The sequence below is a fragment of the Lonchura striata genome, chromosome 11, assembly GCF_046129695.1.
Source record: "Lonchura striata isolate bLonStr1 chromosome 11, bLonStr1.mat, whole genome shotgun sequence".
Taxonomy (NCBI): domain Eukaryota; kingdom Metazoa; phylum Chordata; class Aves; order Passeriformes; family Estrildidae; genus Lonchura; species Lonchura striata.
This window is the reverse complement of record NC_134613.1, coordinates 17,884,504-17,911,066: the sequence shown is the minus strand read 5'-3', so window position 1 is coordinate 17,911,066 and position 26,563 is coordinate 17,884,504. Positions and strand designations below refer to the sequence as shown.

The 26,563-nt window shown below is 50.1% G+C and overlaps 1 protein-coding gene across 2 annotated transcripts; it reads right to left on the bottom strand.

The window, feature by feature from the left end:
* Nucleotides 1-6,880: 6,880 nt before the first annotated feature.
* On the bottom strand, nt 6,881-25,234 carry KLHL25 (kelch like family member 25). Of its 2 annotated transcripts, XM_021530337.3 has the most exons (4): nt 25,035-25,234; nt 21,178-21,283; nt 13,196-15,026; nt 6,881-8,428 (listed from the first exon to the last, which is right to left on the bottom strand). In XM_021530337.3, exon 3 carries the CDS (start codon nt 15,007-15,009, stop codon nt 13,240-13,242), a length of 1,770 nt encoding a protein of 589 aa, XP_021386012.1. In that variant the 5' UTR covers nt 15,010-15,026; nt 21,178-21,283; nt 25,035-25,234; the 3' UTR covers nt 6,881-8,428; nt 13,196-13,239. The 2 variants fall into 2 exon arrangements, with proteins under 2 accessions (XP_021386012.1, XP_021386011.1); XM_021530336.3 differs by lacking the exon at nt 21,178-21,283.
* Between the last annotated feature and the right edge of the window lie 1,329 nt (nt 25,235-26,563).

The window sequence follows — 26,563 nt, the reverse complement described above, 5'->3', positions numbered from 1 at the left end:
GCTTTCTGCCTGATTTATTCCTACACCTTTAGTATTTTTACCAATGACTTTTTTGCACCAAGGCTGGATGAAGAGCCCTAACCTCAACCTGTAATCAATGTTTGCATTGCCTTTATCGTCTCCATTCCAGTTTGAACCCACTGGACTCCTTATTTTCATCCTCTTACAAGATTTGCATTTTACTGAAGGACAGATGGCCATGTGATATTCCTTGGGTTTTCCTCCCCACCACACACAGGGACAAGAAGGGGAAGTGCCACAGCTGTTCCCTGTGCCTCTTCAGCCCCGTGATGACAATAATGGGAGTCTGGGGGCTGCATGTGCTGCCTGATGGCACAGAGTTCCTGAAAGCCCCTGACACAGCTCAGTGCCTGACAAATCCTGGACACAGAGGGTTTAGGTTCTTTTGGCTTACAGAACCAGACATGCTACATCTCACCCACAGTGCTGTGTGGCTTAGGTGCTCCCACGTCTCCTGCAAGGAGAGGCCCGTCAGAAATGCTGTACCCAGCATCCAGGATTCCCCTGGGGAGGTGAGGTAAGGAAGAAAAGTCTTCCTTGTGAGGCTGGTGAGGACCTGGAACAGGTTGCTCAGAGAAGCTGTGGATGCCCCATCCCTGGAAGTGTTCAAGGCAAGGTCAGACATGGCTTAGAGCAACCTGGTCTAGTGGAAAATTCCCTGCCTGTGGTAGGGGTGGTGGAAAAAGGATCTTTAAGGTCCCTTCCAACCCAAACTATTCTGTGATTCCATGATAAGGTACATGGTGTTCCCAGTGCCTGCAGGCACCGGTCCAGGCAGGAGAGGCTGCCAGAAGTACAGAGCCATGATAATGCCAGAGAAGTCATGGAGGCCCTCAATGGCTGAGGCTTCCCCACAACCATTTTCTGCTGGATCCTAGAAATGATCACTGCTGGCCCTGTACTGCCAGACCTGCACCCTTCACCCCCATGTACTGGTTTTGAGGCAGAGGAATTGCTTCATTTCTATTTGTTACTCCACTTGTCTTCAGAGGTACAATTTGGAAGGAGAAAGGATTGCTTGAGGAGAATCAGAAATGTATTCATAGAATCAGAGTAACCTAAGTTGGAAGGAAGCTACAAAGAGCATCGAGTCCAGCTGCTGACCTGGCACAAGACAGCCCCAAATATCAGGTATTGATCAAAGCTTTGGGCTGTCAGCTGCTCGGGGTGTTGTGCTGCTCCCCAGCAGGAGTCAGGAACGCCAGCCCCCGTTAGGCAGCAGTGCACTCCGTGCCTGGTATTTCCCTGCTCTCAGCTGTGCTGCACATGCTGTTCTGAAAGCCTGAGTCACGTCGGTGGACCTGCACCTACGCCCTGTCACGCAGCACCGGCTCCAAGACAGGCACCCCTGGGTGTGAGACAGGAGATGAAAGAGTTGGTTTATCTCCACGGCTGCTCAGTAGTCCTGGTTTTGTTTGCGTTCCCAGCCGTCCCAGATCACCTATTTACTAAAGTTCAATAGAAGCCTTTGCCCAAACTGTCAGCTCTTGAGTATGGCTTTTAAAAAGCACGTTTTCCTGTGGCCCCTCTTGGCTCTGCAACCTGGATGCCTGACAGAAGCACCCCTTGGGGCACCCCCAGCCTTTGCATGGCTGCAGTAAAACAACAGCTGCTGGGAATGGGAGATGCTGCTCTGATAGAATAGGCACTGGCCACGGGAGATGGGACAGCACATTTACTGGTGACAAACCACATGGAGAAAATCAAATCCCTTCTGATCAGTCTCCTGCCAGGGAAAGGCTGGGTTGCAGAATTAACCAGGAACCCTGAGCTTCTCTGGTCCTGCACAGTGCACTCCAAACCTCCCTGTTTCCATTGGCCAGGGGGAAGCCTGAGCAGGCAATACATATTGCCTTTGGCAGAGGAGCAAGCAAAGGACCCTGCTGCTTCAGGATACCTCCATGTATTAATTTCACTATCCTTAACCAGCTTTCCATAATGCCATATGCTCACAATTTCCATGCTCTGAGCCATTATGGCACAGCCAAGACAATGAAATGGATGTTCTCTCCAGACCACAGGGATCAATCAATTTACATGGTCCCAAGAAAGAGTGATGGGTTTCTGAGCATCCCAGCTTTGCCCAGCCTTTCCTTGGCACCCAAAGTTAAAGCAAAATATCTCTGTGGATTTGTTGGATGTGGATGGATTGTCACTGGCACACTGACCTAAAAGGGGTCATACAGGATCCTTAGAATGGGATGAGCCTCTAAAAGGGGTATTGACAGGCACAGGAGAGGCTCTTTGGAAATACGGTTTAAACATTTGCATTATCTGCATTTCCCCTTCCCTGCCCTTGCTGGCTTCAGTCCTGGCACTGTCTTCATGGAGGGAAACTGGAGGTCTGGAAGGACACAGGTGCAAGCTGGGCTGGGGCTTACAGACAGGCCACTCATTCATGGAGAGTTTATTAAGAAAAGGAAAGGCAAAACCCTAATTAGTGCAGTGAGTGAGTGAGATGCCTTGTGATCAGATACAAGGTGAATGGTAATGACTTACCTTTGCCATTGAAGGCACCTGGGGCTTAATAATGTTAAATATGGTAAATGTCTTGATTTTTAGGGGGTTAAACCATGTAAAAATTAAGTAGAAAATAATATTTGACACTAACAACTGATATGAGCACCCCAGCTCTCAGGGATGGGCAGACAGTCCCTTGTGTTTTGCCTAAAGCTGCTTTCACACCTCTTGAATCTCCCTCAAACCAGGCTTTGCTCTCCTGCCTCTGTTTCAAGGATGCCCAAGTGTTCCCAAGGGGTGCCCAAAGGTTCCAAAGGGGTTCCCAAGGGATACCCAAGTGTTCCCAAGGGATGCGCAAGTGTTCCCAAGGGGTGCCCAAGGGTGCTGGTTCAGGATGAGCTCCCCCAGCCCCACTCTCCCTGCACTCTGGAGCTCCTCTGTATGTCAGTACAGAGGGCACTTGTTTCCAGTTCCTTTATGGTCCATCCCTTGCACAGATGCAGCTCAGCTGACAATTCCCAATCCCTCCTGACCTCTCACCACAGCCTGGCGTCTCTCCCTCCGGCCTCTCCAGATGCTCTTTCTTTCCCCTCTCCTTTCACCAAAGGACTGCTTCTCACCAGCCGCATCTTCCCAGCGAGCCTAATTAGACAGGAGCCTAATTAGAGCCGAGCAGGAGCGGCGAGTCATTAGCAGAAGCCTGTGGGAAGGCCGGGAGCAGCCGCGCTCCCGGCGGGGCGGCAGCGTGGGCAGAGGGGCCGGGAGGCAGCGGGAGCTCCGCTGGGTGCTGGGAAGCAGCCATGGGGAAGCAGCTCCTGTTTGTGTGTGCGTGTGTAATTCCTCCAGACGTGACCCAGAAATGGAGTGAAGGCTGCTTGCCCTCCTCCCTGCACCTGCCAGAGAGCCAAGCTGGCCCCAGCGCTGCTGGGCTGGCCTCAGGGCAAGGGGATGGCCTCCATCCCACCCAGACAAAGGTAGAAACCAAAAGGGCTTTTCCTGGTGGCCCTTAGGCTTTTTTCTCCCTGTTTGGTTTCTACTCATCCCTTTTAACAGCCAGCTATCCCCCATGATGGAGTGCAGCCAGCACCCTGGGGACTGGGGGTAAGGAGCCTTGCTGTGCTGGAGAAGAAGAGCAATGGCAGCAGTAAAGGGCAGAATTAAAATGTTTGCTTGGGATAAATCCACAGGACTGGGGATAGGTATGAGGCCAGGAGTGAGAGACAGGTCTTTCTATCAGTCATTAAATCACATTCTGGCTGTAAGTGCTTCTTCACAAGCACAAGTTGTGCCATCCTAGCCTGGTCATGGACTGTTCTCCCCAGCTTCTGCTGGGAAAGGAGAACTTCCCAGGAGAGACAGAACTGAAAACACAAATTATTTGATTCCTGAGCTTTGCAGTCCTCAGGGACTGTCAGAAAGAATGAAAAGACAGGTTGAGTAGCCAGGATCATTCTTCCTGAACCCTTCCCCCAAATTCATTTGGCGGGGAACACACAAACACAGAGGGGCCCCTGTCTGTGAGCCGCAGCCCTCAGTGGTGCAGCGTGTGCTGGGGAGTGGGAAGTGAGATGTCCAGGCACTGACAGCATCAAAGCCAGGCTTTTTCCACCTAATTGGATCTGTTATTCAGCTGAGAAACACTGAATGGATTGGGTGGGCTCCGAGCTCGAAGTTTCAGCGAGGAAGTCGGGAGGTTGTGGCAAAGTAGGTCACAGTGCTGCAAAACAGGGTGATGGTTCTGCACAACAGCCCAGGATGTTAAATACGGAGGTGGCGAAATGGAAAGAAAAGAGAGACTGTGAGGAAGAATAAGTGAGCTCAGCCTTGGCTATTCATTCCCACTGGAAGTCCCTGGTGCTGGCTCCCACCTTGGGGCCCCCAGCACTGCCTGTGCCTGGAGGGCACCAGGATCCTGCTCTGCACTGGAGCAAGAGGGACTGGGCCCTGTTTAAATTCCCAGTTGGTTGTAGGGAGCTGCAGGCAAAGGTTTCTCCTGCTCTTGCAAGCTTAACTCAAACACTGTTTAAAGAGCAGCATTTCCATGCATGGCATTTTGTGAGCCTGTACCATCTTCAGAGATTAAAACCTGTTTGGGTTACCCCAAGGGAAAGGGTGCATGGGGAAACAGGAAAACAATTTCACGTGGGATATATTGCAAAGAGAATGTGCAAGGCTGGGGCATTGATTAACGTGCAGGAGAAGATGACAAGCCATGGACACGAGGAGTTAGTGTTCTGTATGGACATGGATGAATTTGAAAACATGTTGGATAGCTGGAAAAAAGTGCTTCTTTTCTCCAGTTATGTGTTTAAATATCAGAGTCGGCCTCTGGATGGATGTGGGACTCCCTCAGACACCAGAGCTATTAAATCACCAGCTACTCTGCTTTTAATTGACTCACCTGACAAAGGGAGTGGGCTCAGATGATAATTCCCTGCAGGGCTTCATTGCAAAGCAGTATTATCTCAAGGGCAGCTGGGGTCAGGCTGGGAAAATGCATATTTAAAACCCAATAAGGCACTATGAGTTTCATTTAAAGAAGACACAGGAGCATCAGCTTTTTGCATCCAGGGACTTTCAGCATGCTCAGGCCCTGGGGAAGGTCTGATCATGCCAGCTGCCTGTCTGGTTCCACCTCCAAGAGCTCCCTGCCCTCTCCTCACTTTCTAGAGTGAGAAGCACCCTGTTACTGAGCTGGGGAACTCAGCTGGAGAGAGCTCATGGGCAGGCTCCAGCCAGGGCCAGAGGGTGGAAAGGAACTCTATCCTGCCCAAATTCTGCTGTAGGATTGGGTCCTGCAAAACAGGGGAGGTGTGGGATGAGCCCCCCAGGCTCCTGGCACTCCCCGGGGAAGATGTCTGAGCTCCTGACACCCCACAGCGGGGGCTGGCTACAGAGTGTGGGCTTGTTTCCCCAGAGCCTGGGAACACACAGCTCCAGCACCACCACCACATGAGACTTCCCTAAGTGCTCACTCCCAGACAAAGCTGAGCCTGACCCGCTGAGATGCCAAAAGAGCTCTTTTAAAAAGGAAAACAAATCACATTTACATTTCTACCCCTGTACCTCCCATTTAAATGCCAGCCCGGCTCTGGCTGTAGCTTTTTTCTGTTATATCCACTTCTATCTCCTGCTCCCCTCTTATTCTGTTGCTGCTAACCAAGAAACCTTTGTATTTCTCATTACTTCTAATTCCATAGCAACAGGTTGCTGCTGTCACAGCAGCTGCTGATTGCTTTTGAATTGTCTCTCAGGCAAGCTCCAGAATAAATACAAAAGAGCAGGCCTCTGCATGGCTCATATCAAAGCAAGCCTATCGCAAAGCCTCCCCAGCTGCTATTTAAAGTCCCAGAGTTGCATATAAAACCTGAACCAACAAAACTATAGGGGATTTCATTCACATCCCCCCCCACGTCTTTTCCCCCTCTCCTGCTCATCAAACAGTAATTTCTACCCTGAATTGGTTTCTCAAAGGGGTCTTTAATGAGCTTTTTCTATGGAGTCTTACACTCATATCTACCCAGCTCACATAGCTAATTCTGCTGCCCACCCAGCTCCTGCAGGCAAGGGAACAGGTTCCCAGTCTCCTTTGCAGCTCAGAAATTCAGGCTCCAAATCCCTTTGAGACCCTGTATAACACCCATAGGAAGTTTTGCTTCCCAAGCCCAACAGCCCCTGCTACAAGAGGTGGAGGCAAATAGAAATTTTCCTGGCGCCAATTTGCTGCTCCGAGCAATGCTCCCACAGTCCCAGCCCTGAGCACAGCTGGAGCTGCTGGTCTTAGGGAGGGAAAACCCTCTCAGTGTTCCCAGAGCAGAGCTGAATCTCCCTGCACCTCTGCGTGCTCCTCTGAGATGCACATGAAGAGGAGCAGGGAAAGGAGCTCCAGCTGGAAAGCGCATCTCTCCTGTCAAAAGGCCCCTTTCTTGGGAGCTGCAGCTGCCAAGAGAAGGCAAATAAGGAAAACAGAAGCATGAATCCTTCTTGTCTTCCTTGGAAATTACTGGCTTTCCCTGCAGGAGAGCCCTGTGTCTGCACTGGGCCCCTCAACCTATTTGGCAGATGTTTCTAGCACTGCAGACTTGCAAGTTCTGAAACCATGGCATGGATGAGCTGAGTGAGAGCAGCTGTAGAACACAGAGCCACATGATGTCTTCAGGACATGAGGAGTCCTGGACTTAATTCCCAGATCTGCCATTAACCTTGGACAAGACACTTGACATTGTGCCTCAGTTTCCCAAGCACTGAAGCAATAATAATTACAGCTGGGCTGGTTGCTTTGGAGGCTGTTTGTGAACCACCCCACAGAGTGCCAACCCTGTTATTAGTCCTCGGCCCTGTTATTAGACCTAAATCCAACTTCTGAATGAAGACTCCTGTGAAAAACACACAAACAGTTTCCCAGATCATCATTTTTATTAAAGTTCACAAGCAGCTGAAGGGAAAAAAAAAAAAAAAAGACTAGAAGATGTAAATAAACGTCATCCAGCTGATGGCAGACTGGCTGTGTGGAACGTGTGCTCTTCCCGGCAGCGCCGGGCACCCGCTGCTCCGAAAAGACCTCTGCTGTTTGAAGCTGTGTCAAGGCTTTTCATGGCATTGCATCATTCAGCTGGCCAGGCTACAGCCCAGCCTCATCCAGGGGCGAGAGGCGAGCCTGGAGAATCTGGAGATCTGCTGTGCAGGGAAGCAGGATGCTGGGGCAGTGCAGGACCAGTCCTCAGCAGTGGCCAGTCCCAGAGAGGCCAGTCAGGAGCTGCATCCCTGCACTGACAGCCGAAATCCACGTGCCTTCCTCCACAGTAAAATGAGGAATGGCTCGGGCTGACAGCTCTTGGATGCATAATCCCAAACACAGTTGGCAGCCAGCGTGCGTGGATGACCTGGGGCAGCCTCAGCCCAACCGCTGGCAGGCAGCACGCTCAGAAACGCTCACCTCTCTCCAAGGGGAAGCCAGGGTGTGGGGTGCAGCAGGAAGGAGGGGGATCCCTCCCCAGCCCACCCTGCAATGCTGCCCTAATTCTCCTGCTCTCCCTCTGAGGCCTTGCTGAGCCATGGTGCCCCTTCCCAAGGCACGAGCTCTCCCCACTGCACCCCTTTTTCTGCTCCTTTGCTAATGAGAGCCTCACCCACGCACAGGGAAGCTCAGCAGACCGGCTCTGAGCTTGCAGTGGGCTTTATCTGGGGAATATCTTGGCAGTGGTGCTGCTGCCTTGGCACACTAACAGAGCCCTGTGCTCTTCCCAGCAGCTGTGTGTGGGGAGCTACCCAGCCTCTGACCAAATCACAGCAGCGAGGAAAGGGAGGGGAGAAAAATTTAAAAGGCCCAAAGTACAATCCAAAAGGCATCTGCCCTGTTTTGTCACAGTATGTGGTGCTGCTGGCAGCCATCCCAAGCTCTTGTGTTTTAATACTTCAATAGCCATTGCCTCCATGAAATGGCCAGAGGATGGGGAGAGCCAGGTGCTCTCACCTTGTTCCCTTTAACAAACACTTCCAAGTCACCCAAACAGCAAACACTGCCAATGGCAAGTTCACTGCCTTAGAGAAAAACATATTAATATCTCTTAAGGTCCCCAGCTGAGTAACAAAGAGGGCTACCCAGCCCAAAGGGCTACCAACTGCTGAGGGATGCAGCCTCCATCTCCCCAACCCTATTGGTCCATAGGAGCCCACAAGCCATCCCTGTGCCCGCTGTGCCCAGCCTGGCAAGGCAGTGCACTCGGCTCCATCCCTGCTCAGTGGCCAGTGACCAGTGGCGGGGCTGGGTAGCCCTTGGTGACCCCCTGGCGTGATGCTGGCAGAGGGGATCCAGCTGTGCTCCCACTCCTGCTCTCAGGAAGGGAGGTGGAAGTTGCCTTGGAGTCCTGGCCGGGAGGATAGGAGGCTCTCGGTCACTGTGCTGGCTCCAGCCGCAAGAGAGGGGACATGAATGTGACTCTGGCATCTGGGGAAGGAAAGAGAAAGCTCATTAACCTTTGTGATGCTCAGCTCAGCCCCCACAAAAGGCACTCGCTGGGTAACCCCCACCCCAACTCCCTGAGGAGGGTGGAAAGCAGCTGGTTTCTTTAGGAGCTGGGGTGTCCTTTGCTTGTGCAGGACAGAACAGTGCCTTTGCCTGGGGAGGGCTCAGAGCCAGGTAGCAAACTCTGGTGGAGATGATAAGGGAATGAAAAATTGAGGAAAAAGTTTTCACTCTTTTTTTTTTAGGGCAGGGAGGAGGGCCCAGGAACAGAGAAAACAAAAAGACCCTTTTTCTCTTTTTCCACAGGTTCCTCCAAAAACATCTGTATCATTGACATTTCCAAGGGGTTGATTAATACAGTCTGGGGCCAAGTCAGACTGCACATGTTTCCATCTGCCCAGGGTTAGGAAAAGCCTGATTTTCATCGACTTTCCTCCCCAGGCCAGCCACTCCCTTCCAACATTGCTTGATAAACTGGCTTCAGAGACAACCAGCCACATGGAAAGAGCAGCAGTGGCAGAAAAACTGCAATCCCTGTTTATCCTGCCTCCCTATTATACACATGCAAATGGGTTTCCCTAGGAGCCACAGGGAGAAACCAGCTGTGACTCGGCTCCAGAATTCCAGCAGGGTGCAAGCAACCACCCACTCCAGCAGCATGCAGGTGAGCAGCAGCCTCTACGAGCCAGGAGATATCCTGAGTTTTTTTCGGGCTGCTCTTTGCAGGTACACAGGTCTTGGCATGGGAAGGTGCCTTTCTGCGAGCAGGGCTCTGTGGATGATGCACGCTGCAAGGTGAAAGCACTGCTCCACATGGAAGGCAGCAGCTGTAGAAGTGTCTTTGCAAAAGGCTTGTTATCTAAGCTGTAATATAATAACCAGGAAAAGCCACGGAGCTGACCCAATTCCTAGTGTGAGTGTGGTATCAAAATACAGCTCAGGGCCTGGCACACGGCCTAAATCTTTGCAGGAGCTCTGGGGCCAAAGTTCAGATTTTGGGTGCCTTCAGAATTCAGGTGTTTTCAGAACAGCCTCAAAACCCTTCAGCCTCATTCACTCAGCGCCCACCCAAAGGCGGGCACCAGCTGCTGGTGCCACTTGCAGCCCTCATGGGAGCTAAGCACACCAAAGAGCTCCAGTGGAAGCCACAAAATCAACTCTGAGCTTTTGGATTTGTCCCAGGAATCAGCAGTGCCTGAGCAGTGCCCAGGCACCAACCTCTGCTCCCTACAGTGAAGACTGTGAGGAGAGTCCAACAGGAGCTAAAAAGCACCTGATCATGAACCTCTGGGCAGGGGAACTCCTGGCTCCTTGATGCTACAGGGTTTGGGTTGTCCTGTTTGTTTGGAGATGGAAATTCCAACATCTCCACCCTCGGAGAGCATCTGAGGCTCAGGAGGCAGCACACAGGGATGCAGTGACTCCCTTTTCCATTTCACCTTCCCTGGCTGGACCATGAAATCTGAAGTGACCATCCCACCCCCATCTGTGACTCTGTAAAAATGAGTGTGTCACACAGGACAGATAGTTTGAGGAAGCCACTTTAATGTGGAGACAGGCAGCTTGGAGAACCTGTTCCTGGTGCTGCCTGAAGTCACCTCTGGAGAGGGGTTGAGTTGTCCCCATCACCTGTCTCTGCACAGGACTGTGACAAACCACCCACCACCCTCCCCCGGGCTGGGCTGTACTTGTCCTTATCAACACAGAGTCTGTATTAGCCAAGTGCTTACTTGTCATGTTTTGCCTCCCCTATGGCTCCACCACTTTGGGTGGGAGGGGATGAGGCTTTCACGTTTCATACTGCTAATCACACTTGATCCCTGGAATTAACAGTGGGTAATAAGCACTAAATTAATGTCACACGGCCTCCTTGGCAGCAGTGCTGGGACCTCTGCTGAAACGTGTCCCCGCTCTGCCTGGGAAGGGCCAAGGCCATGCCCTCAAGGAAGCTTTTCCAGCTGATCAGTTCTATGCTTTATACAAAAAGCAGGCTGGGTGGTTTATGGCCAACATTTGTCAAGGACAGACTACTTGGTTTTCAGGGCCTAGTTTATGGGTGGAAGGTTGTTTTTTCCATGAGTACAAAGTACTGTGTCCTGCCATGTGACTGCCCAGGCCTTTTTCCACCAGCCCACCTTGCTCTGCTCTGAGGGGTGGTTGCTCCTGAGTTTTTTCCAGGTGAGGGGAGGCAGTTCCATAGGAAAGTGGCCAGCCTGCCTTCTGGGCATCCCTACTTGAAGAAGGATCCCATAAGGACCAAATCAGGTGTTTGAGCAGAGATCTTCCTTTGGAGCTGCAAACCAGAAAACCCTTTGGCCAGACCTGCAATAGGACAATGGGGTGAACTGGATCATAGCCATAGGATCCTACAGCCAATTACCCCGGCTCCCAAGCCCAGTTTTTGCACAGCCAGGACAGCCAAGGCAGGCACATGGGATGTGGCTGCTGCATTGTGGGCAGCATGTACACATCAGGGACATTCACTCACTAAATGAAATAAGATTAACTAGAAAAAAAAAACTCTATCTAGAAAAATCATGTGGAGAGACATTCTTTCTGGCAAGAGCTTGCATGTATTTTAAATAGATCTTTTAACCGAAGACTGAAGGCAGAGCCAAAGCAGCACATAAAACCCTCACACAGTGACTTTTCACCAATTTTATTTGCAGTTCCTAATTTTCTGTGCTTGTGTCAGGCTCCCAATTACAGGGGGAGAGAAGTATCAATACAACCCCCACAGAGCTATTTAATTAGGTCTGAAAAACCCAAATATAGTAGGAAGGAAAAATGTAGGAGAGGAAAATAATATCACTGTGACTTTGAAGACTGTTTTTTATTCAGTGGCTGAAGAATCAACTCCCATCTCGAACTACTCCCTATTCCTACTCCCAGCCATGTGGCTGGTGTTGGGCTTTAATATTCAGATGCATCTGCTACCAGAGAAAATTAACTGTCAGCTCTAGGATGGCTCTTAAAGGGAGGCCCCATTGACCTGAGCTGAAAATGATGGAGTCCTCACAGCCTTCACTGCAATATTTAATAGCCGAGTGACAGTTAATTAGATTACTGAGCCACTGTGACAGATGCTAGGCAACGCCTGAGGAGGAGAATTTGGAAACGCCATTTTCTTACAGTGTTGGGAACAATTTAAGGTCTTATTTTAACCCTTTCCACTCTTGCCCTGCCTTCATGATTGTCCAACCCATGTTAAAACTAGGTGTTCCACAAAGGCCAGCCTAATGTCCTGGGTGATTTTTTTCCCACCTGAGAAAAGCAGGTGGTCATGCTGGTTTAATGCCTGGCTGAGGTGCCAGGAACTCCTCCTTGGTTCCCATCTGGCATCAAAAAAGATGATCACTGGGAGGTGCCAGCAATTTCACCCACTGGGTAATTCCCAGGCACACCAACCACACCAAGTGGAAAGCAGGGAAGCGAGAGGGTGTTAGAGGGTTTGGGCAGCATTCCTTCTTCCCTGTATTAAGTGAAGTGGATTTTGATGAGTCTGTGGAACAATTTCCCTCCCCGCAGTCCCCACTTTCCAAATAAAACTGTAAATGAAGCTTGTCAATCCCACACCCATACGTGAGGGTTTCCCAGCTCCTTCAGCTGGCTGGGATGTAGGCTGCAACCACCAAAGCAGGGCTGTGTGTGCTGCTGGCACTGAGAAACCTGCACACTGAGCTAGCAGATGTGTTACTGACTTACTGGGAAGGTGATGCTATCTAAGTGTTGCCTGTATCACTGTCTGCTTTCACAATGCAAGTTGAGAAGTGTTCCTGGGCTTTGCCAGGCCAGCTGCATCTCAGCACAGGTTGGCGAGGACATGCAAAAAGCCCTGTGGAGCCACACTGACAACCAGAACAGCAACCAAACACCCCACTGGGGAGGAGAGAGGAGGAAATAGAAACCCTGTCCCAGGGGCACTGCAGGAGCACCTTCCCTGAGCAAGAGAAAAACGGAGCACCAGAATGAGACACAACAGCACGGGTTTCCACCAACTTTCTTATTCTCACACAACCCAAAACACTGATAAACACATTCTTCTGGTTACAAAACCTCTTCCCTCCCACTCAGGTCTGACACAGAAGTCTCAGAAGTTCTGATTTAACAAGTAACTGTTTGGTGATAAATAAACACCAAGACCATCAAATGCAACATGGCTTCTGTGCTTTTGCTTCTGCTACCCACTGAAATGTAAACAGAGAGCATAAAAAGAGAACCAGGATTTGCTGGCATTCCAAGGGCTGCTTGCCTACCTATTCATCAGCTCTAAATACATCAACCAGAAAATCAGCAAAAATATCAAACTACGGAGACATTCCAAAGCACTTGTTGCCCTGGTATCCCCCAGGAGTCACATAAAACTGTTTTTAGGAACCTTAACTCCTTCAACTGCATGCGAACAGGATGTATTCCATGGTGAGAGCAGGTGTGGACTCATCTGCCCATCCACTCCCCCACAGAAGGGTGAGACTGCTCCTTTGGAGCAGAGGGAGAAGAGCCTCATCTATGTAGATGTATCTCTTAAGATACTGGAAGGATCACCTGGAAATAAGAGAACTCTTGGAACTATCTAAATTTACAATAGAGCACTGCAGAGCTGTTTATTCTTTCCCGGCTCTGCATCTCATTTTTAAATGTTCCCTTCCCATATAATTACTTCATGAGCACCTGTGGCTTCAGCATGGTGTGTGGAGATACAACTGAGGCAAGACAGTAATTTTTAATTTAAGAGGAGGAGACCCTTACCTTCATTGACCTCCTGGAAACAAGCCCCCAGGCCCTGCCCCTCATCACGAGGGCAAGTGCTTCCAGGTGCTGACAAAAGCTGTGGGGATGAGCGAGTAAGGCACCGTGGTGATACAGTTCCATGTGTCTGACATAGGGTCATAGCAGTCCAGCGTTTTGCACCTCTGAGTGCCAAAGTACCCTCCTACCACGTAGAGTTTATTCCCCGAGGCCAGGGCGTGGCAGGACATGCGCTTGGCTGTCATGTCCCCGATGCGCGTCCACTGGTCCGTCTCGCAGTCGAAGCGGTAGGCGGAGGCCGCCGTGAACTCCGTGTCTCCTCCCATGATGAAGATCTGGCTGCCCAGGACAGCGGCCGCCGTGTAGCGCCAGGGCTGCGGACACTCGGCTTTGATCGTCCATCGGTTCTCAGCTGGATCATAGCACTGCACTTTGGACACCATGTCTCGATGGATGCTGGTCCCACCGAACACAAAGAGCTTCAGCCTGGCACTCACCACTGCAGCGTTGCTCACTCCGTCTCTCAACGGAGCCACCATCATCCACTTGTTGGATGTGGGGTCATACTTCTCTACTTGCTTCAACGAAACAGAAGGAGACGCAGGGAAGACTCCAGCTACTGCAGTGTGTCCACCAACCACATACAGGCAGTTTTCCAATTCGGCTGAGCCATGCCCAAACCGAGCAATTAACATTGGGGCAGCTTTGGACCATTCCTCATGCACGGTGTCATAAACCCAAACGTCTTTGGAGACCCCGTTCTCTGAGCCCCTGCCTCCAGTGATATACACTTTGCAGCCGATGGCACAGGCACTGAACTCCTTCCGTGGACTCGGCAGGTCTGCTTTAGGAATAATTTCCTTTGCTTTGTGATCCACTTGGTAGATTTTATCACACATGAAGGTTTGTCCTCCCAGGATCAGCAAGGTGTGCCCAGCTTTGCGAGGCCTGGCACAGAGGCTGGTGACCACCCCATCATTCTGGAGGATCTTCTTCTTGCACTGAATAGCTTCATCTAGGACAAGCTTGTTCCTTTCATCCACCATGATCAAGTCCTCGCAAGCCAAGGCTTCCTTGAGGCATTCAGAGGGAAGCAAAGCCAGACGAACATTCCTCAGAAGTTCTGGGAGATAAGCCTTCCGCTCATCCAGATCGTATTTCACCCACTGCATGACAGCCTTAAAGACCTTTTCTTCATCCTCGATTTCCAGCTCATCACTGGAGATGAGGTCCAGCAAAGTGTCCTTGGAGAGGTTGTTGAAGTCCTCACTCTTGTGAACAGTCTCAAAGTTGACCAGGCACATCCTCCAGGAGAGCTCATAGAGCCGCCGGCACTGATGAGCATCGGAGAGCAGCATCATGCCCAGGCAGTTGGAAGGGTAGAGGTTCTTCTCCAGGAACTCGGCCGCTGCATCTCGGACATCATGGAACTGCAGCATGTCCCCGGCCTCCAGGAGGGACTCAGCATTCTCCTCGTTGATAATGATCCGAGAGGAGTAAGCAAAGTCCAGCAGTAGCTCCAGCACCTCTGGGTGGAGGCTGTCATGGAAGTTCACCTCATCATCCAGGCTCTCCCGGAGGCCGTTGCTGAACATGGCCTCGAAGTACCTGCTGGAGGCAGCCAGCACTGCCCGGTGGCACGGGAACGACCTGTTCCCTGCCCAGAGGGTGACATCGGTGAACATGCAGTGCTTCCGCAGGGTGTTCAGGTGGGACAAGACGCAGTCCGGGTGGGAGGCCTTGTGGAAAAGCAAGATGTTCATGGAGCCGGTGCTGGTGCGGGATTTACGGTTCTCGTGGACGCTGACGGACATGGTGGCAGAGCTCTTGCCTGCAGGGAGACAAACGGGGAAACCATTATTCCCTTGTCCTCCCTTGTATTCCCTTTTCTCCATAAGGCATGGAGAACACATGTTATCCAACCCTGGGACACTGCCAGTGGATCTCAAAGCACCAGGTGACATCCCAGTGGCTCCTGCTCCGTGGCTGCTCCTGCACCCTGGCTTGCACAGCCCTTTCCTCCCACACCCTCGCATCCTCCAAAAAAGAAGGCAGAGCAGGGTGAAGGGGGAAATTCTGCATTGGTTTCAACAAAGTGAGGCAAACACACACCAAACTTGGTGTAGATTGTTTCAACAGCCCCCAGAGGGTATTGGCAAACCGCAGAAGAGTTATTTTTCCTTAGAAAACAGCAGAGAGAACAGACTATCCAGGATAAAGGGCATTGGTCTATTCTTGGCTCAGCAGAAATTAAGTTTGGCTTCTGATTTTCATGTAGATTACTGCAGGTTTAGGAAAAGCAACTGCTACAGGTTTTATTTACAAAATATTTAATTACCAGCAGAAGCCAAAAGTTTGAACTGATTTTACCAATCCCATTTGTTGCACTTTTTGGTAATAAAACTCACCAGACACCTCATGTGACTTAAACATTTTCCGGACAGATTCTATTCAGAGTAAGACAAAAGAAAAACATAAATGATGTTTTTTACCAGACAGGCAGAATCAAACACAAGGCTTTTATTAGCTACTATTTCACTTAAGTGCTACCTGATACCAATCCTTACCTGCAGAAGAAAACCCCTTTGGACTAATCAAATTAATACTACCTAGATGATAAAATCCAAGTCATTTACTCCAAAATACTTCAGCCAGCTGTATTTTGCTTCCCATGTAACTAAAACAGACAGACAGATATACATGCACAGCCCTCTCTTATAGGAGAAAGTAAATACAGAAGTTGTCCTGCAGTTTGAAAAATAAACCTGAAAAAATCAAAATGGAGTCAACCTTCACTCCAGTCACTGCATTGTTTAGACAAGACAGTAGGGGAAGGGTTTTTAGATGGGTTATTTTTGTTAATGTTGCTTGGATGGGGTTTCTTTTAACTTGCTCTTCCACAGGCTGGGATTTCTCAAGGGTCTTTCCAGCCTGCAAGCACAAGGTCTGCAGATGATCCCAGTCCTCCCCAGCCAGCACTGGGGTCTTGGAGGAAACCACAAAATGCTGAGAGAATGGCCGCCATGCTCCCAGGCTGTCAGCAGGTCACAGCCTTGACCTGGCAGTGACCTGGAGCTCCTCAACCCTCCCACACTCCATGGATGGATGACCTCAGGAGGAGGCAGATGGCCAGATAAGTTGCCTGACTCAAGCTCTGCTCATGAGCTTCCTGCCCCTACTTCTCCAGCGCCTCCAGAAGAGTCTGAATTAGACAAACAGTTGTGGGCATGTTGCTCCTTCCCCACCTGCTGTCAAGAGTTATTGAGGTTGGTCTTCTCAAGGCCTCACTCATTCCTCAGGGCTGTGTCACAGTCCAGGGAAAAGTCTCTGTGCTTCTCCATGCAGAAACCACAGCTTGCCCAAGCAGCCACAAGTCCTACACAGCCTCTGAGTTGGGGCAGGAACACTGATGTGGGAACTTGGGTGGGATATGTCCATGTCCATGGCCCAAACTCTGGCAGCCTTGGATAGAGGCTGACAAGCTCATTTCACTCGAGACTGGAGGCTGTGCACAAGCAAGGCTCCAAAACAGGAAGGAAAATGCCATTATGGAACAGCACTTTGAAGTGTATCTGAAGGAAATGTTTCCAACATCTACACCCAGTGCAGGAACAACACTAATTGAAGGGGTTATTTGGATTCCCATGTCAACGCTGAAGCGAGGAATACAAATGAAACATTTATGAGTCTGCTAAAAGCTATTGATTTAGGTTCCTATTCCTACAACCTCAGAAACCACCCTGCCACTGCTACAGCTTTCTTTTCTCACAGCTCAGGTCAACTATTCAGTGTTAACCTTTGATTTACTTATGCACAAAAAAAGAAGCAATTTATATAGGACAGCTATGGAAACAAACACAGAGAATGCACGAAGGCAGCAATGATTTTTCTGACACTAAGATTAAAAGCACCTACTCAGAGTGGGTATACCAGGTCATTTAGAAATTGAAATGTCTATATAAAACTGCAGCAAGGCCATTTTTTATATATACATACACAAAAGGACACATACATATATCACATGTGTGCACCCACACACACACATATTTCAAATTTCAGGCTTCCAGGGAATTTGGAAGAAAATAATATTTCTATCTTATATGTATTGAAAAATATCCAGGGAGCAAATTGGCAGGTTGCAGTCCAGTTCCCAGCACTGCTATTTCTATCATGTACACTACTGGCACCAACTGAGCCCAAACACAGCTGGAATTCTGAAAGTTAAAGAGGCTACAGTCAAAGCCCCTTTACTTGGCTTCTCCTGGACTGGGGCTGTGACACTGGATGTCACTGGTCACAAACAAGCAGGGCTAGACAGACCATTAAACTGAAACTAAAGCAGCCCCTGAACTCTGGGGTGCAGCCATCTCACCAGAAAGCCTTGCTTGTGGTTTTCAGCAACACCCAAACAGCTTTTGCTGAGAGCTTCTTGGATTCTGCCATAGCTGGGCACAAGCAGAAAAGTGGCAAACACTAATCCTTCCCCTCACAAACTCCCCTCACTGCATGCCTCAGTCTACCAGAGACCTTGGCATCATCTCACCCATATCTGACAAACAGAAACTGCAGGCAGCAGCTACTTCATCTGGCAGGCTTCTTTCAAAATGTAGCAGCTGACAAACCTCAGAAGCCTGTAGGCAACGTGTCTTCTACAATTTCATGATGTGCACAGGAATGCTTCGATTTAAGCCATTTTTAACTGCAGCCATGAGCAGGCTGGACCTGTGACACTTCTCTGAAGCAGATGCATGCAGAGCACAATTTGGCCCCTACCACACTCCTTGATCCCTTAACCCAACTACTGAGCTGAAGAGAAAAAGCAGAACCACTCTGAATGAGGAGTACTTTACACAAAGCAACCTGTCAGTGGCCCTTGCCAAGCTCCCACCTGTTCTGTGAGAGCCTGGGGGTTATCAGAGCTCCCAGCTGCATCTTCCATCATGCAGGAAGCTGATGTTGGAACAGCCATGTCAATGGGAACTGCAGAAGGCATGACCTGAACAAACTGGGGCTTGAATTTTTCCATGCTGCATTCATTTCTTTTCCCTCGAAAGGCAGTTATGGAAAAAATAAGTATCTACTGTATAACCTTTTAAAGGGACCTTACTGCACGCAGAGGCAGATAATAATCCTTCTTCCATATGGATGAGGGCAGAGGGGCATCAGCTTTTTGACAGCTATCCAATGCTGTCTGCTGGCTGAAGTATTCCCCTGGCTGTCTGCAGCCTTTGTACAGCCAGGATGGGAAAGACAGGTTTTTTTCCAGCAGAGCAAGATAAGGTTGCTTTGAAAATCCTTCCACTCATCCAGACACAGCAGACAGCAATCCTGAAAGAGGGAAGGAGTTGGCTCAAGAAAAAAAGACCCCTCAAATCTCAGCTCATGAAGAAAACGCCCCAGCAGTCTCTCTGGACAGGACAAAGCTTGCAAAGAGAACAAGGGGAAAAACAAAAGCACAGAGCTGGCCAAACACCCCACATGAAGAACCACAGCTCTCCTGTCCAAGTGCCTTTTGCTTCCTACAGACCACACCCCAGCAGAAGTCTTTCCCTCCCAGGCTGATGGGTCACCCTTCCAGCGCCCTGCTGGCATGGTCCTTTAGGAGAACCTCAGGAGACACTCTACCACCTCTTGAAAAATCCAAGTGCCTCTTAGACAGATACTTTGAAGCTGTTATCAGGCCCTGTGCCCAGTCACAAAAGATCTGCACATGAGAGGATAGCTTAGAAAGGCTACTGATACATCAACTACAATTAGCCAGGTTTGGGGTTCCCCCTGCATCTCAAACCAACAGGCTCTCCACAGATCTCCAATTTCATTCACTACCTGCAGGGAATCACCAGCTGAGATCCTGCTTGCTTTCAAGGGGACAAGAATTGAGAGTGACTAATATGCTCCCCAGTGGGACTTCAGGGGATCAAGAATCGTTCCTGCTTAGAAAAGCAAAACTACAGGGTTTATGAATGTTCTCCCAAGATCATAAAGGCTGGCTAAACACCAACAAAAATCCCAAGTCCCACGGTCTGAAGCTGGCACTTTCTGTTTTGCCCATGAGAGAAGAAGCAAGTAGAACACATTTCTTTTTGTGCCCAACTCAACACTCAACCATGAGCTATTTAAAGCTGTAAATAAGTAAATAATTAAGCAGTAAGGTTCCTTGCTGGCTCAGCTCAGAAGACCTGGATAAAGCTGCTCACACTGCAGCAGAGTTTCATTCCCAAGAAGCTGTATGGGCCCCTCTATGCATGGGCTGCACTACAGCATACAAACACTCCTTCCAAATCAAAGCAGATCCACCTGGAATGGGCAGTGACAACAGGCATAAGATTCATCTTATTTTCTCTCCATCTCACAGTATCAGCCCTGGGTGAAACATTGTCTTGAATTCAGTCAAAGTTTAACTTCTCCCTTAAAGTGGTGGGATCAATTCTCTTTTAATTAGTAATGTGTCTGCTGTCTCATACCGAATATCTGCTCCTTTCCAATGCTCTCATGGACTCCACCACCTGGTGCTTAGGCCAGCAGCATTATTCCAGGCCAAAATTACTGCTATAGAACCAATTTCTCCCTTTTTACTGTAGGGAGTAGCAAAGTAGAAATATAAAAGCCACCTACTGTGTTGTCTTCACAGGGAAGAGCTCCTTGCAAAACTGCTTAGGAGAAAGAGCAGTGAGGCATCATGCTGTCACACACAGAGCCAGATACAGTCGTGTTTCAGAAGCAATTTCCCAGCACTGGAGACCATCAAAAGGTTTGAGAAAGGGGATCTGTTACATGCAGTCATTCACGTACTCAGAGGCAGCTTGAGCTTCAAAAGCAGAAAAAACCCAACAGAAAACAGGAAAGGATGGTGGGGAAGAGACATAAAAAACAAGAAAGGGGAAGGAACAAATGTGAAGATGTTTTCAGATGATTTTCCTGTCCTTGCATAACACAGCGGAGCGTCAGGTACACAGCTTGGAGCTGCTTGAAATGCTCAACACTAATAATGCTCTTCTGTCAAGAGTGCTTGAGATGAAAGGAATTCAAATTGCACCTGGCATTTAGTGCAGCACCACGTTCATTGAATGTGGAGTCTGGGCTGCTGCCAGGTGGGCAGCATGGGACCTTCAGTGCATCATCTCCCAGGCATGCCCTCCGCTCTGTCCACACTGTGTGCCTGCATGCAGACTTTGCTCTCTTACAGGTTGGGTTCATCTCTAGCAATTCCAGTGAATTTAGTGGTTTGCCTGTGTCAGCCAAATTTGATCCTGTTCTCTTCAGGATGACTAACACAGCAAAGATGCAACTGGGATTTTGCAGGCTGGAATTCAGACAACGTAACTGCTGTGAATCAGAGGGTATCACTCTGAGTTTGCCCTTCCTGACAAACTCTTGATGTTCAACCAGACTTGCAAATAGGCAAACAAAGGAAAGACAGCTGACTCCATCCCCCCCCAGTGCAGAATTTCTGATCCTGCCCCAACCTTTGAGAATGGGAGGCATCCTTATCATTTCTTCTCATTTTCTCACCTCATAGTCTAGCCTGTACATCCTAGACAGAAAACAGAGAGACCATGTGAAAGGCTCCTTCTGTTAGCTCAGACAGAAACTGGGAGGTTTTCCAAGCCCAATTCTGTAGGCTCCAGGAATCAGATTGTCTGGAGAAGATCCGGGTACATATCTGAACATTTTGAAACTCAGTCTGAGTTTCATATTCCACTCATATTCTCATATCCCACTCATATTCTCATATCCCATCCTCAATAATACCCACCATTCCTCCTTTAAACCCATGCCCTACTCTGAGCCTACAGCCACCACAAGAATTTACTAAATGCCACTTGATAGAAAATCAGAACGTTATTGCCAAACTGAACCAATTTGTGAGATTCTTGTTTCATCTCACAAAAGCAATGCTAGAAGGAGCTGTAGTGCCTCAAATATATGACATGCACTCATCTAAGTCAAAGGCAACCATGCCCCAACTACAATAAAAATACCTGTAGGAAATCCTCTTTGTAAGCAATCCTTGCAGTTCTATTTGCAGATCAGGTATTGGACTTGCTACTCTGCACGCGTGATACTCCAAAAAGCTTCTTGAGCTACCTGTGACACAATCAAATAAAGTTCATGTTCACCACTAAGCACACTGGCTTTGCTGTTCCTGGGAATACCACGCCCTCCTACAACCACTACCCAAATTGGGATAAATAATGCTTTTAGCCACAGTCCAGGCTCCAGACAATAGCTTTTCACTGCTACGCCTTAACCCCAGCGGATCTTTTCAGAGCCTGTGATTCATTTCAGAGGCTGTGGTGGGGTTTTGTCCTTCCTGCTGCCCTCCAGCTCTGCTTGTGAATACGTCCCATTCTGCCAGATCAATCACAGGCGCCTTGCAAAATGAATGGGGGGGGCTGCAGAGAAGACAAGTGAGTTCACAATCCCTTCTATCAAATTATACCCAAAAAGGCTCCAGAATGGGAGCAGTCTAGTTGATTGCAGTACCTACCCCAGCCCCATCTGAGCAGGATAAAGTCCTTTTCAAGCGAGCCAAACTTGCTAATGTGCTGCAAAGGCAAAAGGCCTTTGGTACTCCAAACACAGGAACCACATGCCACTTCCCAGGGAGAGTTTAGGAGATGAGATGTGGTATACATCAAATTAATGCCAGAATAACCACAGCAGCTGCTGACTCCAGAGAACTGATTCAGATCCTCCCACTCTCCCAGCTCCGAGGCTGGCAGAGCTGAGTGCTCCAGTGGCCTGGCTGACCAAAAGCCCTGTCACGGATGCTCACACCAAACAGGTCTGTCTGCCTGCCGGCTGGCAGGGCAGGATTTCAATTTTGGGCCTGGCCAGTTAAGCTGGGGTTTTGTTTTGCCTTCCCCACTCCCCTGCCAGGCAGGAGATCATGGTACAACTGCCACGTTTGGTTTGCTCATTTGCAATTCTGGCTGGAGTTCAGAGCCCTGGAGATGGGAGGCCCTCACGTCTCCTGAATGGATTAGCCCCTCACGCTGCTGGGCATGGGGGACAGCCATTCCCAACTGGATTGTAAAGCACTGTCAGATATTGAAGGGTTTGGGGCTGCAAGAGAGGGTACTGCTTATTACCCTCTGGCTCTGGACAGAAGGAACAAAAAAAACTCTGATTTTTTTTAATTTCAGAACTCACACAGCATCAAACCATACATTCAGCTTGCAAGTTCTGTGCCACTGTGGTATCCCTGAAGCAGCCCAGGCTGCCCCAGGCATCCTGCACACATACTGCAAGCAGACCAGATTGCCAGTGTGGTACAGTAATCAATTTGCCTCCCCACAATGTGACAGGCTATCATATAAAACCGGTAGTCTTTGCAAAGCCTAATGGTCAGCAAGTAGACAGTGGTTATGGGACATGCAGTATTCCCAGGCTCAAGCAATGGGAAAAGACAGAGCTGAGTGTTCTGGCTGGAGTGATACTAATAGTCACTGCGGGGAAATAAAGCTGATAAGCACAGACAGAGCGATGTGATGGTGGTTAAAGGTCAGGCCAGGGGGCTTGGGGGGCTTGTTACAGCTGAATGCTTCCCAGCCAGCATCCCTGCAGCCACTGTTTTCAGCAAAGCCAGCTACACTCACTGCAATTCAACTACAACCCATGAAAGAGGGGAGTAAATCCAGCCCTCGGGTCAAGTGCTGCCATGGCTCCAAACCTGTCCCTTCCACAGCCCCTGAGCACAGCGAGCCTGGCTGCCATGGCCAGCCTGGGCCAGCCCTGCCTGTCCTGCCCCACCTACTCAGGGCCAAGCCAAGGCACTGCCCCACACTCTTTTGTAATGCTGCCATTTCCAACTCTGCCTGTCCTCTTCCACCTCCACAGACGGCCACGTCCTGCCCTTCCTGTTTCACTCATCCGCCTCCTAAACATTGCCTAAAACTTCCCCTGACTGCTGAGAAGGGCCTGAACTCCTGCAGGCTTTGGGAACGGCTGGTCACTGTCACGGGGACAAAAATGCTTTCATAATCCACATGTGGCATATGTACACACAGATATGCACACACTCCTTATCTCCATACCAGACCATGTCCAGCACTCCCTCCAGAGCCAGAAGAACCATCTCATGGATCAGACTCATGCTCATTTTCATGCATTTGGAATACATGTTATGCAATATCTTGTCATCTGTCCCCAAGCTGCCGCCTTCACAAATTTATTTTGCCTTGTTCCTTCAGCCAAACCATTTTCAACTGGCCTTAACTCCTCTGCAAAAGCACATCTGAGACACCAACCTCCCTGCTTGAGTTACTTGAGCCTGTCCCAAACACAACATGAGAGGATACCACACTCTACACACATGCTGAGGCAGGAGGACTTCAGATAACAATCCTCAAATAGTTGAGAAAATGGCCAAGAAAGGAATGGGAAATTTAAGTTCTCAGTGCTGAAGCTGCTTACAGTCTCCCATGTCCAAATTATGGTGCAACTCTGCAGCAATTTGCACTCTGCTTCTAATTCTGACAATCTTGTGCCACCCCACACCTTCCTGTTGCAGAGCAGACTTCCACCTATGCCTCCTTCCCAAGTGCTTTACTTGAGCTTATCACAAAGATAAGCCAGAGCAGATGGCTGGGGTTAAAGACACAAAAGAGACAAAATATGTTTTCAGATAAGATTTGATCTGCAGCAGAAAACAGGACCAGGAAAACAGAGAGGCCCCAGAAAGGGTCTCACAGCATTAAGGAGTCAGACTCTTCGAGAGATGGACAGAGAGCAGAACACACAGGAGAGCTCAGGAGCAGAGACAAGAAAGCAGAGGAGAGCTCAGAACTCTGGATGGAGACTGTCAGCAGAGCAGCAGAGCCAACAGCAGCAGCTGGCCTCCACCAGAACACATCTCGGGTTGCTTCTAAGGTAACTTCAATAAAAACAAGTGTCACAAGATGCAGGAAGGAAGAGGGAAAAATAAGGGAAGTTGTCTGTCAAAGTATAAAGGTTAGAGTTGCTTGTTTGTTTGTTGTGGCTCTTGATCTGTCCTGGAGAAAAAGAGAGGTATGTTTGGAGGAAGGCTATAAAACGCTACAGCACCCTGGCTGAGGAAATCACTCCAGCAGATCACAAGAGAACACAGCAGAGATTGCCAGGAAAGGAAAACAGAGCAGTCATGACACTTGGACTCTCCACTGGAATAGTATGAAACATTCAGCTGTCTGCTTATGCAAAGCTCAGGGCAGATTTTCCAAGCACAGATCTGGCTGGTCTAAGCCCCTTACCCCAACAATCACAAGTGGAGAGATAAAGAAAATAAAGGCCAAAAAAACGTAGAAAACCCAACTGCCAAACAGGCTCTTAACTTTTTTAAATACAAAGGGGCCTGTGAGGACAGGAGAAGGAGGAAGAACTATTTTTCTCCTCTGTCAGCTCAGCTCAGTCACTCACACAAACCTGCTCATTTCTCTAGACAGACTTGTTCAAACTGATTTAATACTGATTTCATCACAGGCCATGGAAGTTGTGTCCCTTGGAGCACAGTTTTGAGATATATATATAAAGGGACGAAAGAGGAGGAAAAAAACCCAAAAAGCAAAAAGCAATGCCACCCGGATTTCAGTCTTGAGATTAATAGCTGGAGCTTATTTTTTTTTTCCGCTTTAGAAGTGAAAAGGTCTTCCCCTCCCTCTTCCTGCCGCTTCCTGCCTATGGAAGACGATGCTCCGAAGCCCCAGCGAGCCGCGGGCCGGTACCGGGGGCAGCACGCGTGGTCCCTCCAGCCGGGGGCCGGCAGATCCGCGCCCCGCGGCTCCGAGCCCCGCAAGCCCTGCGCTCGGAGGGGCTCCGGCAGCGGCGCGCGAACCCGGATCTGGGGGGAAACACTCACCGCCGCTTGGCCGAGCTGCAATCTGCGTGAGCCGCGAAGCCCCGGGCGCGGGGTGGCGGGGTGGCAGGGACGCGGGGACGCGGGGATGAGGGACGCGGGGATGCGGGGATCGGGCAGGGCGGCAGGGCTGGAGCGCGGAGCGGGCCCGGCGCGGCCCCGCGCACAATGTACCCGCCGGGCGGGCCCGGCCGCGCGTGGGACCGCGGGGGCGGGGCCGCCCGCCGCCGCCGCCACCAATCAGCGAGCGCTACTCCCGTGACGTATCGTCCCGCCACGCCCCCCGCGAGCGACTCGACCAATAGGAGGGCGGGAGGGCGGTTTGTGGGCGAGGGGGGCGGTTTGTTCCCGGCCTGAGGGCCGCCTTCCGCTGCGCCGGTCGCTGCGGGGCTCCCCGGGGCAGCGGCCCGCGCTGCGCTGCGGCCGCCTCCGGAGCCAGCCCTGCCACCATCCCGTCCCCCTCTGCCCGGCTTTTGCCCCCGCGGGGTCCGGCCCGGCCCCCGCGTGTCCCGCAGCATGGGCACGCCGCGGGGTGATGTCCCCTGCGCGTCGCTCACTCAGCACCGCACGCCCGCGCCTGTGGCGGCACAGGGGATGTCAGCAAAAGCCGGCTGAAATTCCGGCAGATGTGTGAAACGGCCGGGCTCGGCAGAATTTGGGTGCGTGGGGGGTGTGAAGGTCAGCAGGCCCGGGCTGCGTGAGGAACACCCGCAGGTCGCTGCCGGCATCTGCAAGGAGCGGAGGGGACGTGACAGCCTCAGCAACTGTGTGGGCTGAATCTGGAAAAAAACCCCGCTCCTTTAGAAACAATACCATTTTTCAAAGCAATTACATTTTCGCATAACACAAGAGCAGCTGGAAGCAGCCATGCTTCTGATCCCACCCGTGTTTTCCAACCCCAGGCACAGCAGGTAACTGCAGACCTGCCCTGTGGAATAATTTCACTGTGCCTTCCCTGGGGTTTGTGGAACGCTTCATCTACCAGAAACAAAAAGAAGCTGGAAGCTATCTTTGGTTTCACGAATTTTAAATACACAGAGGAGGCAGGGAAGAGCTGTTCACTATCGTCTCCCACGACCCCATTTCCTACTCCCTATACACAGTCACAAATGTTCAGTAATTAGAGACAAGTGAAAAACTAACAGCTCTGTTAAACGTGTCTCCCCAGAAAATGGCTGGATGGGAATATCCAAAGTATGCTGAACTCACATACACTCAGGGATGCACTGGCTGAGGACTGTTCCTTCAACCCAGTAAAGGAAATCTCCCCAGTTTGCCCACTGAAGCTGCTACCACTGCTTCTCCCAGTGACAAACAGTGGTGACTCCATTGAAGTGCTGCCTGCTAACAATTTTATACAGTGTGGCCATGGCAGGAGGTTGGAAGGTTGCTGCTATGGGGATATACTGAAGCAGAAGTCCCTATAAGTACAAAATACAGTCCTTTCTTCACAGCTTGAGACAGAAGGTCAGCTGCAGCTGGCACAGGCCGTGCATGGTAAATAACAAAGTACACTGAAGATGTTGAACTGT

Coding starts and splice junctions, on each gene's coding strand:
- KLHL25 (XM_021530337.3), bottom strand. CDS start 15,009: ATGTCCGTCAGCGTCCACGAGAACCGTAAATCCCGCACCAGCACCGGC.